The 14,004-nt window shown below is 39.6% G+C and overlaps 1 protein-coding gene across 1 annotated transcript in view; it reads left to right on the top strand.

Moving 5' to 3' along the window:
- The window catches only part of TAFA2 (TAFA chemokine like family member 2), a 540,141-nt gene that overhangs the window by 371,486 nt on the left and 154,651 nt on the right, over positions 1-14,004 (top strand). The window contains exon 2 of the mRNA XM_029206748.1: positions 13,338-13,444. Coding sequence (XP_029062581.1) covers positions 13,339-13,444 — 106 coding nt within the window. The 5' untranslated portion in view covers position 13,338. The remainder of the gene's footprint in view (positions 1-13,337; positions 13,445-14,004) is intronic.

Below are 14,004 nucleotides of genomic sequence, written 5' to 3'. Positions count from 1 at the left end.
AATACCTCAAATATATAAATAAGTGAATAAGATAATTTCAGATTATAATAAATGAAGAAAATACAGATGGTTCCCAATTTACAATGGTTTAACTTACCATAGTGGGAAAGTTATATACATTCGGTAGAACCTATACTTTGAATTTTGATCTTTAACCAGGCTAGCAGTATATGGTACAATACTTGCTCCTGATACTGGGCAACATGGGTGAACTGCAGCTTCCTTCAGCCACGTGATCTCAAGGGTAAACAACTTCTGCACTTAGAACCATTCTGCACCCATACAACCATTCTGTTTTTCATTTTCAGTACAGCATTCAATGAATTAATGAGATATTCAACACTTCATTATAAAATAGGCTTTACGTTAGATGGTTTTGCCCAACTGTAGGCTAATGTAAGCATTCTGAGCATGTTTAAGGTAGACTAGGCTGAGCTATGATGTTTTGTAGGTTAGGTGTATCAAAGCATTTTCAACTTACAATGGGTTTATCTGGATATAACCCCGCTGTAAGTTGAGGAAGATCTGCACTACAGAATATTGGGAGCAAGAGAGACTGGGGTGGGTGTCTCTGGACTCTGAAGGGCAAGATGCTCAGGAGGTGCTCTCTGTGGAGGTGGTCATGAACTGAAATTGACTGTGCAAAGACTAGAGAGAGAGCCTTCAAGGCAGAGCTAACATTTAATGTGAGGTCTAGAACAAGCTTGGCACAGGGGCATTGGTTTGCACCCTTGGAGCTTCCAGGGTGAAATCTGAAACCGGCTCCAATATTTGGAGGGCAAGGAGAGACCCAAGAAAGAGAGACCACTGCAGATCGCTAGGTGGCACATTTAACAAGCAAGAGAACTTACAAGCTTGTCTTGGGTGCTAGATGATGAGTAGATCTCCACACCTGCCCAGCAGATCTTAAGAGGTTTTACTGGGGTTCAGTCACGTATTCAGTCCAGATGGTCTCGGCAACACATTACTCTCAAGGCTACATCCTTGGAACAGCTCCCACTGTGGGCACGGTGGGCAGAATGTACATTCCAAGGACAGGGGAGGGAGTGAGGAGCCTCAGACTGCCTGGGTACAGCTTGAGGGTCAACCGGTGGTCATGTCCTCTGACAGAGGGACAGAGGGAAGGCCAGTGTGGCTGAAGTGTAGGGAAAGAGGGGAACAGGGCTGTGAAGTGAGGTCAGAGAGGTTGAGGGGGGAGATGCTGAGCTTTCTCTCCAATGAGAAATTTAGATTTTTAATCTCATTTTAATAGGTAGGTAAATTCTGAGGTTTCCATCAAGGAGTGGGGTGCAGTATTATCTGATTTACATTCTTTAAGTCTCATTCTGGTCCCCATCAGGAGAGAAGGAACTTGACTTATCAGTTGGAGCATGCTATCTCAAGGTTAAATTCCTGTGCTAGATTTGGCAATTAAAGTTCATGTCATTGTAATTAGTTAATAATAGGTGGGTATGAATATTAGACCAACGTAGAGAAATGTCCTAAAAAAGACTTTTGTTATGTATTGCCACAGAAGTGCCTTAAGCTCTAGGTGAGGCCAGGTGGTTGGATTCTGGGCCGCAGCTTTTATCTCCTTTGTATATAAGCCTTTCCCACCTTTTTTCCTCTTCCATCTTCTCTTCTTTAGATCAGTTAAACTTACCTTCTTTTTTTACAGGGAAGTGATTTTTCTAGCAGCATAACAGTTTTTCAGCTCTTGCTTATTTATAATTAAGTGCACTTTTAATATCAGTGGGGAGGCAAAGGGTTTTAACACCATTCAAACACCTACATCTCAGTGAATAAAACTGAAACATGTAATACAGAAGAGAAGAGCAGAAGAAAGTCTGGAGATTTAATTGTCAGTCCTCTACTTTGACAACTTTTCACTTCAACATCTTTCACTGTCAAGGTTACCATTTCTCAATTATCCTGTTTCCCTTGTCTTGCCAGCTGCTGCTGCTTGGGGAGCAATTTCAAAGTTTCATCCTCTCTGAATTTATCCTTCAGTTTCCAGTTTCTTCTTCCCTCAACTTTTGCTGTTATAAAATTCACTTAAATTTTGCTTTTTTAAAAAAACAGATAAATGTGACAATTCTGAAAGTGCTTTTGGCCCTTGACTGTGGTGGAAGTTTTTAAACTGATACCTGGTGTTTAGCACATTGAACGAGAAGTGAATGCCCCCTCCTTCTGTGCTCTTGTACAAAGTCCAGAAAAAGTGTATCATTCAGCTTTTTTTCTTTTGGGTTTTCTTCTTTGGTGATGCCCCTTTGTCCAAATTCCTTCATTGCCCTATTATACTTCAGTTTGCTCAAACTTGGTTGTTATTTAAAAATCAGTTAGAATAAATCACATTACAGATTGGATTTCTCCCTTCTCTTTTTCTTCTTGCCCACGGTGCCCTTTCTTTTCTTCCTCCCTCCTACCCCTTTCCCACTTTCTTCTTCCTGTGTGTCCCTTCTTAGTTTTATCCTAAAATAGTGACACATACTTGCTTCCTGCTCATGTTGACAAGTACACAGTATATTTGGGTCTACCACATGACATGACCAGTGTTCAGCAAATACTCATTTGCTAGTTATTGAGCTGAAACTTGGGCCATGCCCTAGGTATTTCCAAATGTGTGGTGCACAGTCCCTATCTTTAAGAATCTTATATGACAGTGAAGGATGGAGATAAGTAAATAGAAAATTATATTACATGTGGCAAGTGCCTAGTATGTAAAAGTAGGGCACTTAACGAGGTCTTAACAAATCCTATAGGAGGAATTCTAACCTGCCCCCTGACCAATGAATAGAAGTTAGAATTTTGAAGAGTGGATGGGGTGAGGGGGTGGGTGGCTAATATGTTTCAGGTGACAAGGAGGTGAGATTTAGCTGGAAGCCCTGGAGGAAATTTCGTAGAGTTAAAATGCTGACTATGAGTGTATGTGGAGAGAGAGATGGAGAAGAATGGAGTAAAATAAGATTGGAGATGTAAAGAGAAAGGTTTTTTTGTTTTTTTCCCTGATACCAATACAAGTTTTGTGTAACCCTGCTAAGGATTATGACCTTCTTCTTTTTTTTTTTTTTTCAAAATAGAAGGGAATCATGTGAAGGTTATAATCATATGAAGGGTGTCTCATGATCATAGTTACATGTTTGACTACAGCATAGAAAAATGCATTACACTCAGTCAACAGTATTTATCAGGCACTTACTAAGTACTACATATGGCAAATAGAAAAAGCATGACACAGACCCTGGCTTCAATTCCAGAGGATGGCAATATTGGCAGCAGGAAGTCCAGTTAGGAAGCTGTGTGTTGCCCATGAGAAATTTTGGTGGTCCGAATTGCAGTATTGCAGTAGGTATGGAAATAAGTGTGTGAGATTAACAGATATTCAGGAAATAGTATTGACAGAACATGGTAATTGACTGGACTGGCGTGGGGGTGGTATGAGAGGGAAGACAGGGGTCTTTACAGACTTCCAAATGTTGACCGGCATTCTCCTTTCTTTTTTAGTTTGACAGCCTGGTGACTTTGTGGTGTTTCTGTTTCCATATGTCTAGTTACCAGTTTGACCAGCTGTCAGTTCTGTCATCCCATTTGGTGGGTGGACAATGGTATGGAAAATACAATGGGTCATTGACCTTGTAGCAGAGGCCATTTGCTATGGGAAACCTATTATCAAGAATTATGCTAAGCAGCTCTTCTTGTCAGATGAATTTTGCTAAACTGTTCACTCTGTTATAGGATATGCAGTCCAATATAGTCACAGGGATTGGATGTAGAAGAGGAGGCAGGACGGCTGCAAAAATGTGAGAAAAGTAGGAGCTCATAACAAAGCTATTAGTAAGAGTGCCCCCTCCGCAAAACAAACACAAAGGCAATGGAATGGAAGACTTTAAATGGGCATTTGGTTTACTGACAGTGAATAATAAACCAGATTATTTCTTTCAGACACTTCCTGAGGACATAAGTATCCTGTATTACACTGTGAAGAAAGGTTTCTGGAAAATGCTGCACACTCAGATATGCCTCTGGTTAAAAGAAAGAAAAAATCTGGTTAAGTCTGTTGAACCCAGAATTTTGCAAAGCTATTTGCCCCCTTTGTTTTTAACTAATACTGTATTAACATTCTGTGAAAGTGATGCCTCACAGAACACACAGATTAGGAAAATGCTGATCTAACCAAGTAATGACCATAGTAATGCTTAATACTTATTGAGCATTTATTATCTTCTACGCATAGTGTTAAATTCTTTTCATGAACTATCTCATTTAGTTTTCATACAAACAACACTATGAGGTAGATATTGTTGTTATTCTCTCTCTTTTTTTTTTTTTTTGGTTGCAGAATTTATTTTTCCTAAATTCTTTTTTTTTTAAACATCTTTATTGGGGTATAATTGCTTTACAATGTTGTGTTAGTTTCTGCTTTATAACAAAGTGAATCAGCTATACATATACATGTATACCCATATCTCCTCCCCCTTGCATCTCCCTCCCACCCTCCCTATGCCACCCCTCTGATCTCCCTGTGCTATGCAGCTGCTCCCCACTAGCTATCTATTTTACATTTGGTAGTGTATGTATGTCCATGCCACTCTCTCACTTCGTCCAGCTTACCCTTCTCCCTCCCCGTGTCCTCAAGTCCAATCTCTATGTCTACGTCTTTATTCCTGCCCTGCCCCTAGGTTCTTCAGAAACTTTTTTTTTTAAGATACCATATATATATGGGTTAGCATACGGCATTTGTTTTTCTCTTTCTGACTTACTTCACTCTGTATGACAGACTCTAGGTCCATCCATCTCACTAAAATAATTCAATTTCGTTTCTTTTTATGGCTGAGTAATATTCCGTTGTATATATGTGCCACACCTTCTTTATCCATTCATCTGTCGATGGACACTTAGGTTGCTTCCATGTCCTAGCTATTGTAAATAGAGCTGCAATGAACATTGTGGTACATAACGCTTTTTGAATTATGGTTTTCTTAGGGTATATGCCCAGTAGTGGGTGCTGGGTCATATGGAAGTTCTATTTTTAGATTTTTTAGGAACCTCCATACTGTTCTCCATAGTGGCTGTATCAATTTACATTCCACCAACAGGACAGGAGGGTCCCCATTTCTCCACACCCTCTCCAGCATTTATTGTTTGTAGATTTTTTGTTGACGGCCATTCTGACTGGTGTGAGGTGATACCTCATTGTCGTTTTGATTTGCATTTCTCTAATGATTAGTGATGTTGAGCATCCTTTCATGTGTTTGTTGGCAATCTGTATATCTTCTTTGGAGAAATGTCTATTTAGGTCTTCTGCCCATTTTTGGATTGGGTTTTTTGATTTTTTGATATTGAGCTGCATGAACTGCTTGTAAATTTTGGAGATTAATCCCTTGTCAGTTGCTTCATTTGCAAATACTTTCTCCCATTCTGAGGTTGTCTTTTCATCTTGTTTATGTTTTCCTTTGTTGTACAAAAGCTTTGGAGTTTCATTAGGTTTATTTGTTTATTTTTGTTTTTATTTCCCTTTCTCTAGGAGGTGGGTCAAAAAGGATCTTGCTGTGATTTATGTCATAGAGTGTTCTGCCTATGTTTTCCTCTAAGAGTTTTAGAGCGTCTGGCCTTACATTTAGGTCTTTAATCCATTTTGAGTTTATTTTTGTGTATGGTGTTAGGGAGTATTCTAATTTCATTCTTTTACATGTGGCTGTCCAGTTTTCCCAGCACCACTTATTGAAGAGGCTGTCTTTTCTCCATTGTATATTCTTGCCTCCTTTATCAAAAATAAGGTGACCATATGTGGGTGGGTTTACCTCTGGGCTTTCTATCCTGTTCCATTGATCTGTATTTCTGTTTTTGTGCCAGTTCCATACTGTCTTGATTATTGTAGCTTTGTAGTACAGTCTGAAGTCAGGGAGCCTGATTCCTCCAGCTCTGTTTTTCTTTCTCAAGATTGCTTTGGGTATTCGGGGTCTTTCGTGGTTCCATACAAATTGTGAAACTTTTTGTTCTAGTTCTGTGAAAAATGCCATTTGTAGTTTCATAGGGATTGCACTGAATCTCTAGATTGCTTTGAGAAGTATAGTCATTTTCACAATGTTGATTCTTCCAATCTAAGAACATGGTATATCTCTCCATCTGTTTGTATCATCTTTAATTTCTTTCATTAGTGTCTTATAGTTTTCTGCATATAAGTCTTTTGTCTCCTTAGGTAGGTTTATTCCTAGGTATTTTATTCTTTTTGTTGCAATGGTAAATGGGAGTATTTCCTTAATTTCTCTTTCAGATTTTTCATCATTAGTGGATAGGACTGCAAGAGATTTCTGTGCATTAATTTTGTATCCTGCTACTTTACCAAATTCATTGATTAGCTCTAACAGTTTTCTGGTACCATCTTTAGGATTCTTTATGTATAGTGTCCTGTCATCTGCAAACAGTGACAGCTTTACTTCTTTTCCGATTTGGAATCCTTTTACTTCTTATTCTTCTCTGATTGCTGTGGCTAAAACTTCCAAAACTATGTTGAATAATAGTAGTGAGAGTGGACAACCTTGTCTTGTTCCTGATCTTAGAGGAAATGGTTTCAGTTTTTCACCATTGAGAATGATTTTGGCTTTGGGTTTTTCATATATGGCCTTTATTTTGTTGAGGTAAGTTCCCTCTATGCCTACTTTCTGGAGGGATTTTATTATAAGTCGGTGCTGAGTTTTGTCAAAAGCATTTTCTGCATCATTGAGATGGTCGTATGGTTTTTCTCCTTCAATTTGTTAATATGGTTTATCACATTGATTGATTTGTGTATAATGAAAATCCTTGCATTCCTGGGACATACCCCACTTGATCATGGTGTATGATCCTTTTCATGTGCTGTTGGATTCTGTTTGCTAGTAATTTGTTGAGGATTTTTGCATCTATGTTCATCAGTGATATTGGCCTGTAGTTTTCTTTGTGACATCTTTGTCTGGTTTTAGTATCAGGGTGATGGTGGCATCATAAAATGAGTTTGGGTGTGTTCCTCCCTCTGCTATATTTTGGAAGAGTTTGAGAAGGATAGCTGTTAGCTCTTCTCTAAATGTTTGATAGAACTTGCCTGTGAAGCAATCTAGTCCTGGGATTTTGTTTGTTGGAAGCTTTTTAATCACAGTTTCAATTTCAGTGCTTGTGATTGGCCTGTTTATATTTTCTATTTCTTCCTTGTTCTGCCTCAGAAGGTTGTGCTTTTCTAAGAATTTGTCCATTTCTTCCAGGTTGTCCATTTTATTGGCATAGAGTTGCTTATAGTAATCTCTCATGATCCTTTGTATTTCTGCAGTGTCAGTTGTTACTTCTGCTTTTTCATTTCTATTTCTATTGATTTGAGTATTTTCCCTTTTTTTCTTGATAAGTCTGGCTAATGGTTTATCAATTTTGTTTATCTTCTCAAAGAACCAGCTTTTAGTTTTCTTGATCTTTGCTATCATTTCCTTCATTTCTTTTCTTTCTGATCTGATCTTTATGATTTCTTTCCTTCTGCTAACTTTGGGATTTGTTTTTGTTCTTCTTTCTCTAACTGCTTTAGGTGTAAGGTTAGGTTGTTTATTTGAGATTTTTCTTGTGTCTCGAGGTAGGATTGTATTGCTGTAAACTTCCCTCTTAGAACTGCTTTTGCTGCATCCCATAGGTTTTGGGTTGTCTTTTCTCCATTGTCATTTGTTTCTAGGTATTTTTTAATTTCCTCTGTGAGCTCTTCAGTGATCTCTTCGTTATTTAGTGGTGTACTGTTTAGCCTCCAGGTGTTTGTATTTTTTACAGATGTTTTCCTGTAATTGATATCTAGTCTCATAGTGTTGTGGTCAGAAAAGTTACTTGATATGATTTCAATTTTCTTAAATTTACCAAGACTTGATTTGTGACCCTAGAAATGATCTATCCTGGAAAATATTACATGAGCACTTGTGAAGAAAGTGTATTCTGGTTTTTTTCGGATGGAATGTCCTATAAATATCAATTAAGTCCGTCTTGTTTAATGTATAATTTAAAGCTTGTGTTTCCTTATTTATTTTCATTTTGGATGATCTGTCCATTGGTGAAAGTCCCCTACTATGATTGTGTTACTGTCGATTTTCCCTTTTATGGCTGTTAGCATTTGCCTTATGTATTGAGGTGCTCCTATGTTGAATGCATAAATATTTACAAGTGTTATATCTTCTTGGATCGATCCCTTGATCATTATGTAGTGTCCTTCTTTGTCTCTTGTAATAGTCTTTAAAGTCTATTTTGTCTGATATGAGAATTGCTACTCTTGCTTTCTTGTGATCTCCATTTGTATGGAATATCTTTTTCCACCCCCTAACTTTCAGTCTCTATGTGTCCCTAGGTCTGAAGTGGGTCTCTTGTAGACAGCATATATATGGGTCTTGTTTCTGTGTCCATCCAGCCAGTCTATGTCTTTTGGTTGGATCATTTAATCCATTTCCATTTAAGGTAATTATCAATATGTATGTTCCTATTACCATTTTCTCAATTGTTGTGGGTTTTATTTTTGTAGGTCTTTTCCTACTCTTATGTTTCCTGCCTAGAGAAGTTCCTTTAGCATTTGTTGTAAAGCTGTTTTGTGGTGCTGAATTCTCTAAGATTTTTCTTGTTTTGTAAAGGTTTTGATTTCCTTGTCGAATCTGATGAGATCTTTGCTGGGCAGAGTAATCTTGGTTGTAGTTTTTTCCCTTTCATCTCTTTAAATATGTTCTGCCACTCCCTTCTGGCTTGCAGAGTTTCTGCTGAAAGATCAGCTGTTAACCTTATGGGGACTCCCATGTATGTTATTTGTTGTTTATCCCTTGCAGCTTTTAATATTTTTTCCTTGTATTTAATTTTTGACTGTTTGATTAATATGTGTCTTGACGTGTTTCTCCTTGGATTTATCATCTATGGGATTCTCTGAGCTTTCTAGACTTGATTATTTCCTTTCCCATATTAGGGAAATTTTCAACTATAATCTCTTCAAATATTTCTCAGTCCCTTTCTTTTTCTCTTTTTCTTCTGGGACCCCTATAATTCGAATGTTGGTGCATTTAATGTTGTCCCAGAGGTCTCTGAGACTGTTGCCAATTTTTCTCATTCTTTTTTCTGGTCTGAGGTAGTTATTTCCACTATTTTATCTTCCAGGTCACTTATCCATTCTTCTGCCTCTGTTATTCTGCTATTGATTCCTTCTAGAGAATTTTAAATTTCATTCATTGTGTTGTTCATCATTGTTTGTTTGCTCCTTAGTTCTTCTGGGTCCTTGTTAAACGTTTCTTGTATTTTCTGTTTCCAAGATTTTGGATCATCTTTACTATCATTACTCTGAATTTTTTTTCAGGTAGGCTGCCTATTTCCTCTTCATTTTTTGGTGTGGTGTGTTTTTACTTTGCTCCTTCATCTGCTGTGTGTTTCTATGTCTTGTCATTTTGCCTCACTTACTGTGTTTGGGGTCTCCTTTTCACAGGCTGCAGGTTCATATTTCCTGTTGTTTTTGGTGTCTGCCCCCAGTGGGTAACATTTGTTCAGTGGGTTGTGTAGGCTTCCTGGTGGAGGGGACTAGTGCCTGTGTTCTGGTGGATAAGGCTGGATCTTGTCTTTCTGGTGGGCAGGACCATGTCCAGTGGTGTGTTTTGTGGTGTCTGTGACATTATTATGATTTTAGGCAGCCTCTCTGCTAATGGGTGGGGTTGTGGTCCTGCCTTGCTAGTTGTTTGGTGTAGGGTGTCCGGCACTCTGGCTGCTGGTTTTGAGTGGAGCTGGGTCTTACCGTTCAGATGGAGATCTCTGGGAGAGCTTTTGCTGTTTAATATTCCATCGAGCCAGGTGGTCTCTGGTGGACTAGTGTCCTGAACTCAGCTCTGCCACCTCAGAAGCACATGCCTGACACCCAGCTGGGCTCACCAAGACCCTGTCAACCACACAGCTCAGAAGAAAAAGGAGAAAAAAAGAAAGAAAGAAAGAAAAGAAAAGAAAGTTATTAAAATAAAAATTATTAAAAAGTAAAGAAAAAAGAAAGAAGAGAGCAACCAAACCAAAAAACAATCCACCAATGATAAGAAGAGCTAAAAAACTGTACTAAAAAAACACAAAAAACAAAAAAACGGATAGAACTGTAGGAAAAATGGTAAAAGCAAAGCTCTACACACAAAATCACACAAAGGCCACCGCCTCAATTTTGGGATGATTCATTGTCTATTCAGGTATTACAGAGATGCAGGGTACATCACATTGATTGTGGAGATTTATTCTCTTGCTCCTTGTGGCTGCTGGGAGAGGTTTCCCTTTCTCTTCTTTGTTCTCACAGGTTCTGGGGTTCAGCTTTGGATTGGCCCTTCCTCTGCGTGTAGGTCGCCTGAGGGCGTCTGTTCTTCGCTCAGACAGGATGGGGTTAAAGGAGCAGCTGATCAGGGGGCTCTGGCTCACTCAGGCCGGAGGGAGGGAGGGCATGGAATGTGGGGCAAGCCTGCAGCGGCAGAGGCCGGCATGACGTTGCAACAGCCTTAGGCGCCCCGTGTGTTCTCCTGGGGAAGTGGTCCCTGGATCACAGGACCCTGGCAGTGGCGGGCTGCACAGGCTCCCAGGAGGGAGGTGTGGATAGTGACCTGTGCTTGCACACATGCTTGGTGGCTGCAGCAGCAGCCTTAGCGTTTCATGCCCATCTCTGGTGTCCCCACTGATAGGCGCAGCTCACGTCCGTCTCTGGAGCTCGTTTAGGCAGTGCTCTGAATCCCCTCCGCTTGGGCACCCCAAAACAATGGTCTCTTGCCTCTTAGGCAGTTCCAGACTTTGTCCCAGACTCCCTCCTGGCTGGCTAGCTGTGGCATAGTAGCCCCCTTCAGCCTGTGTTCACGCAGCCAACCCCAGTCCTCTCCCTGGGATCTGACCTCCGAAGCTGGAGCCTCAGCTCCCAGCCCCCACCCATCCCAGCAGGTAAGCAGACAAGCTTGTCAGGCTGGTGAGTGCTGGTCGGCACCGATCCTCTTGCGGGAATCTCTCCGCTTTGCCCTCTGCACCCCTGCACCCCTCCGAAGCTTCCGCCCCCCGCCACCGGCAGTCTCTGCCCACGAAGGGGCTTCCTAGTGTGTGGAAACTTTTCCTTCTTCACACCTCCCTCCCAGAGGGGCAGGTCCTGTCCCTATTCTTTTGTCTCTGTTTTTTCTTTTTTCTTTTGCCCTACCCAGGTACGTGGGGAGTTTCTTTCCTTTTGGGAAGTCTGAGGTCTTCTGCCAGCGTTCAGTAGGTGTTCTGTAGGAGTTGTTCCACATATAGATGTATTTCTGATGTATTTGTGGGGAGGAAGGTGATCTCCACATCTTACTCCTCTACCATCTTGAAGGTCTCCCCTTCTCATTTTAAATACAATAAAAATACTCTTAGTTAAGTAATTTATCCAAAGTCATACAGAAAGTAGGCAGGAAGCCAGATTTTAAGCCAAGCAATCTAATCTGAAAGATCAAACACCTGTTCCTTTGTACATTATCTAGACATGTCACAAGACCAAGGTCCGTGGAGGACTTGCAGCTATTGGGGCCACTGAAATTCCCTCCAGTCATCTCCCTCCACAGGCCTCTCATGCACTCAAGGAACAAAACATCCAAATGACTGAACACTTTCCGGTCTCATTCTTTTTGAGCCCTTATACATGCCAGCCATTGGGCCAGGCTTTTCACATACATATCCCATATTAGAGAAGAAGAAGCTGAGGCAGGAGATCCAGAAACTCGCATAAGATGACAGAATTAAAAACCAGGAGGGCCTGGACTCAAATCCAAACAATCTGACTCGGGGGTAAGTCTGTGTTCTTAGTCATACTGCGCTGTCTCCTCAGCATCTGAATCAGCGCGCACAACTTCCCCAGGCCAAGAAGTGTTCATGTATACCCATATTAAATATAAGTAATATATCCATTTATTTTTTCATCCACTTATCGGTGTGAATGACTTCTCTTCAAAATTATACAGCCATCATTGCCACCACTGAGTCATACTTTTGGAGATAGAATATTTTGGAAGTGAAGGTGAAAGGAAAAGATAACTTAGAGAACTCGAGGAAGGGGAGTCAATCTAGGTCAGGAAGTGACCTCACAAACTTGCAGTAGAGTGAAGGCAAGAATGTAGGTCAAACAAGATTAGAGTTCAAAATAGGATCTGAACCTGAGAAGGCACAGGGTGATGGATGTATATTTTATCTGCCTCATAAATAAATGCAGATGCATTATATCTTATGTATTCCACTTGCCCCTTAGCAATATAGTAGTTAATATAAAGATTTTAGATTTAGACTATTTGAGATTTGACTTTTTACTCTATCATTAAACATGACCTCAGCAAATTTCCAAATTTCATCATCTACAAATGGGGTTAGACATACCAACATCCCCAATTCGTCCTGAAAAACAATTGAAATAATATTGTATTAGGTGCTACAGAAAGTAGTTGCTAAATTTTTATTATGGGTAGCTATTATTTTAACTTTGCTTTCCTGAGTTTTGTAGTCTCAACTTGAAAATGTTAACCTGATATATTTCATTTTGCTTTTCCAGTTTTCTTCTACTTCTCATAAAGTACAGCATGGTAGATTCCAGTAATATTAAAACATCTGTGTATCTCTAGTAGTAGTGTTGTACAGTAAGGTGACTTTTTTTTTTTTTTTGCGATACACGGGCCGCTCAGTGTTTTGGCCTCTCCCATTGCGGAGCACAGGCTCCGGACGCGCAGACCCAGCGGCCATGGCTCACGGGCCCAGCCGTTCCGCGGCATGCGGGATCTTCCCAGACCGGGGCACGAACCCGTGTCCCCTGCATCGGCAGGCGGGCTCTCAACCACTGCGCCACCAGGGAAGCCCGTAAGGTGACTTTTTAAAAACACATTAGGAATAATAGATTTGAAGTGACTTTATTCTATGCAGGGATTCATCACACACATTTTATCTAAACTGTTTACCCTGACCATTTGACCTGGCCTTGAAGAAGGTTTTGTTTTGTTTGTTTTTCTTAAAGTAGAATAAGTCACTTATTTAAAGATTATTCAAACAACTGTGCCTTGGATTTTTTGAATAAGTTGAATCTATATTTATATGGAAAGAAAAATGGTAATGTTTCCCAGTTGATTTAGGCTGTTGTTAAGTGAAATAAGATTGACTGAGGTAGGGCCTCTCTTACCTCTTGCATTGTATGAAGGTACTTTATTTGGAAAACTTTAATTTTTTTTCTGTTCATAGTTTATATACAGTGAATAGCATTTTAATATAAGAAATGCAAATTTAGGTGTTAAGGTGTCATGGGAAGCTTTAAATGTAGCACAGTTATAATGGAAAAACAATGGTTTCACATACTTAGGTTTTTATTATTATTATTTTTTTATTTGCAGGATGAGTAAGAGATACTTACAGAAAGCAACAAAAGGAAAACTGCTAATAATAATATTTATTGTAACCTTGTGGGGGAAAGTTGTGTCCAGTGCAAACCATCATAAAGGTAAGCTGTTCTGTTTTCTTCCTCAGCTCTCTGAGGAAGGGGACTCCCTTTAACACAAACTATTAGGTTCTGCTTTTACTGATCAGTTAATTTTACTAAATGTGGGTCTGCCCATGGCAATTCTCTTTAAGTAAAAATGTAGAAAGAGTTATTCTTAATATGACTTTGATAGGTAATGAATGATTATTTAAATGTTTCCAGGATTACTGACACTTCTGCAAATAATGTTCAAAGAGTATGGAATCGTGACTTTGTTTTCTTCTTAGCATTTCCATTTTTAAGATAATGACGTTAAAATGTTGAGTTGACACGTAATAAAGATGAGTTTCAAATTGCAGTCATCCTATAATGAAACCATCTTTAATGATATGTATCTTAATAATACGTATACATGTAAATTTCCTTTCTGTGCTTTTTGTAGATCATATTTCTTCATGCCAGAGTACATCTCTGGCCACTCTTTTGATTCTACCCCAGTATGATATTGAGAAGGCTCAATTCTGCCATAGAACAGGGTGACGATATTTGTTTTATATGTGTGTGTTAAGCTTGACAGCTCA

The sequence above is a fragment of the Monodon monoceros genome, unplaced genomic scaffold (assembly GCF_005190385.1).
Source record: "Monodon monoceros isolate NGI ecotype Baffin Bay Population unplaced genomic scaffold, NGI_Narwhal_1 Super_Scaffold_6, whole genome shotgun sequence".
Classification (NCBI taxonomy): domain Eukaryota; kingdom Metazoa; phylum Chordata; class Mammalia; order Artiodactyla; family Monodontidae; genus Monodon; species Monodon monoceros.
The sequence above is the reverse complement of the archived record's forward strand: the minus strand, read 5'-3'. Positions and strand labels throughout refer to the sequence as shown.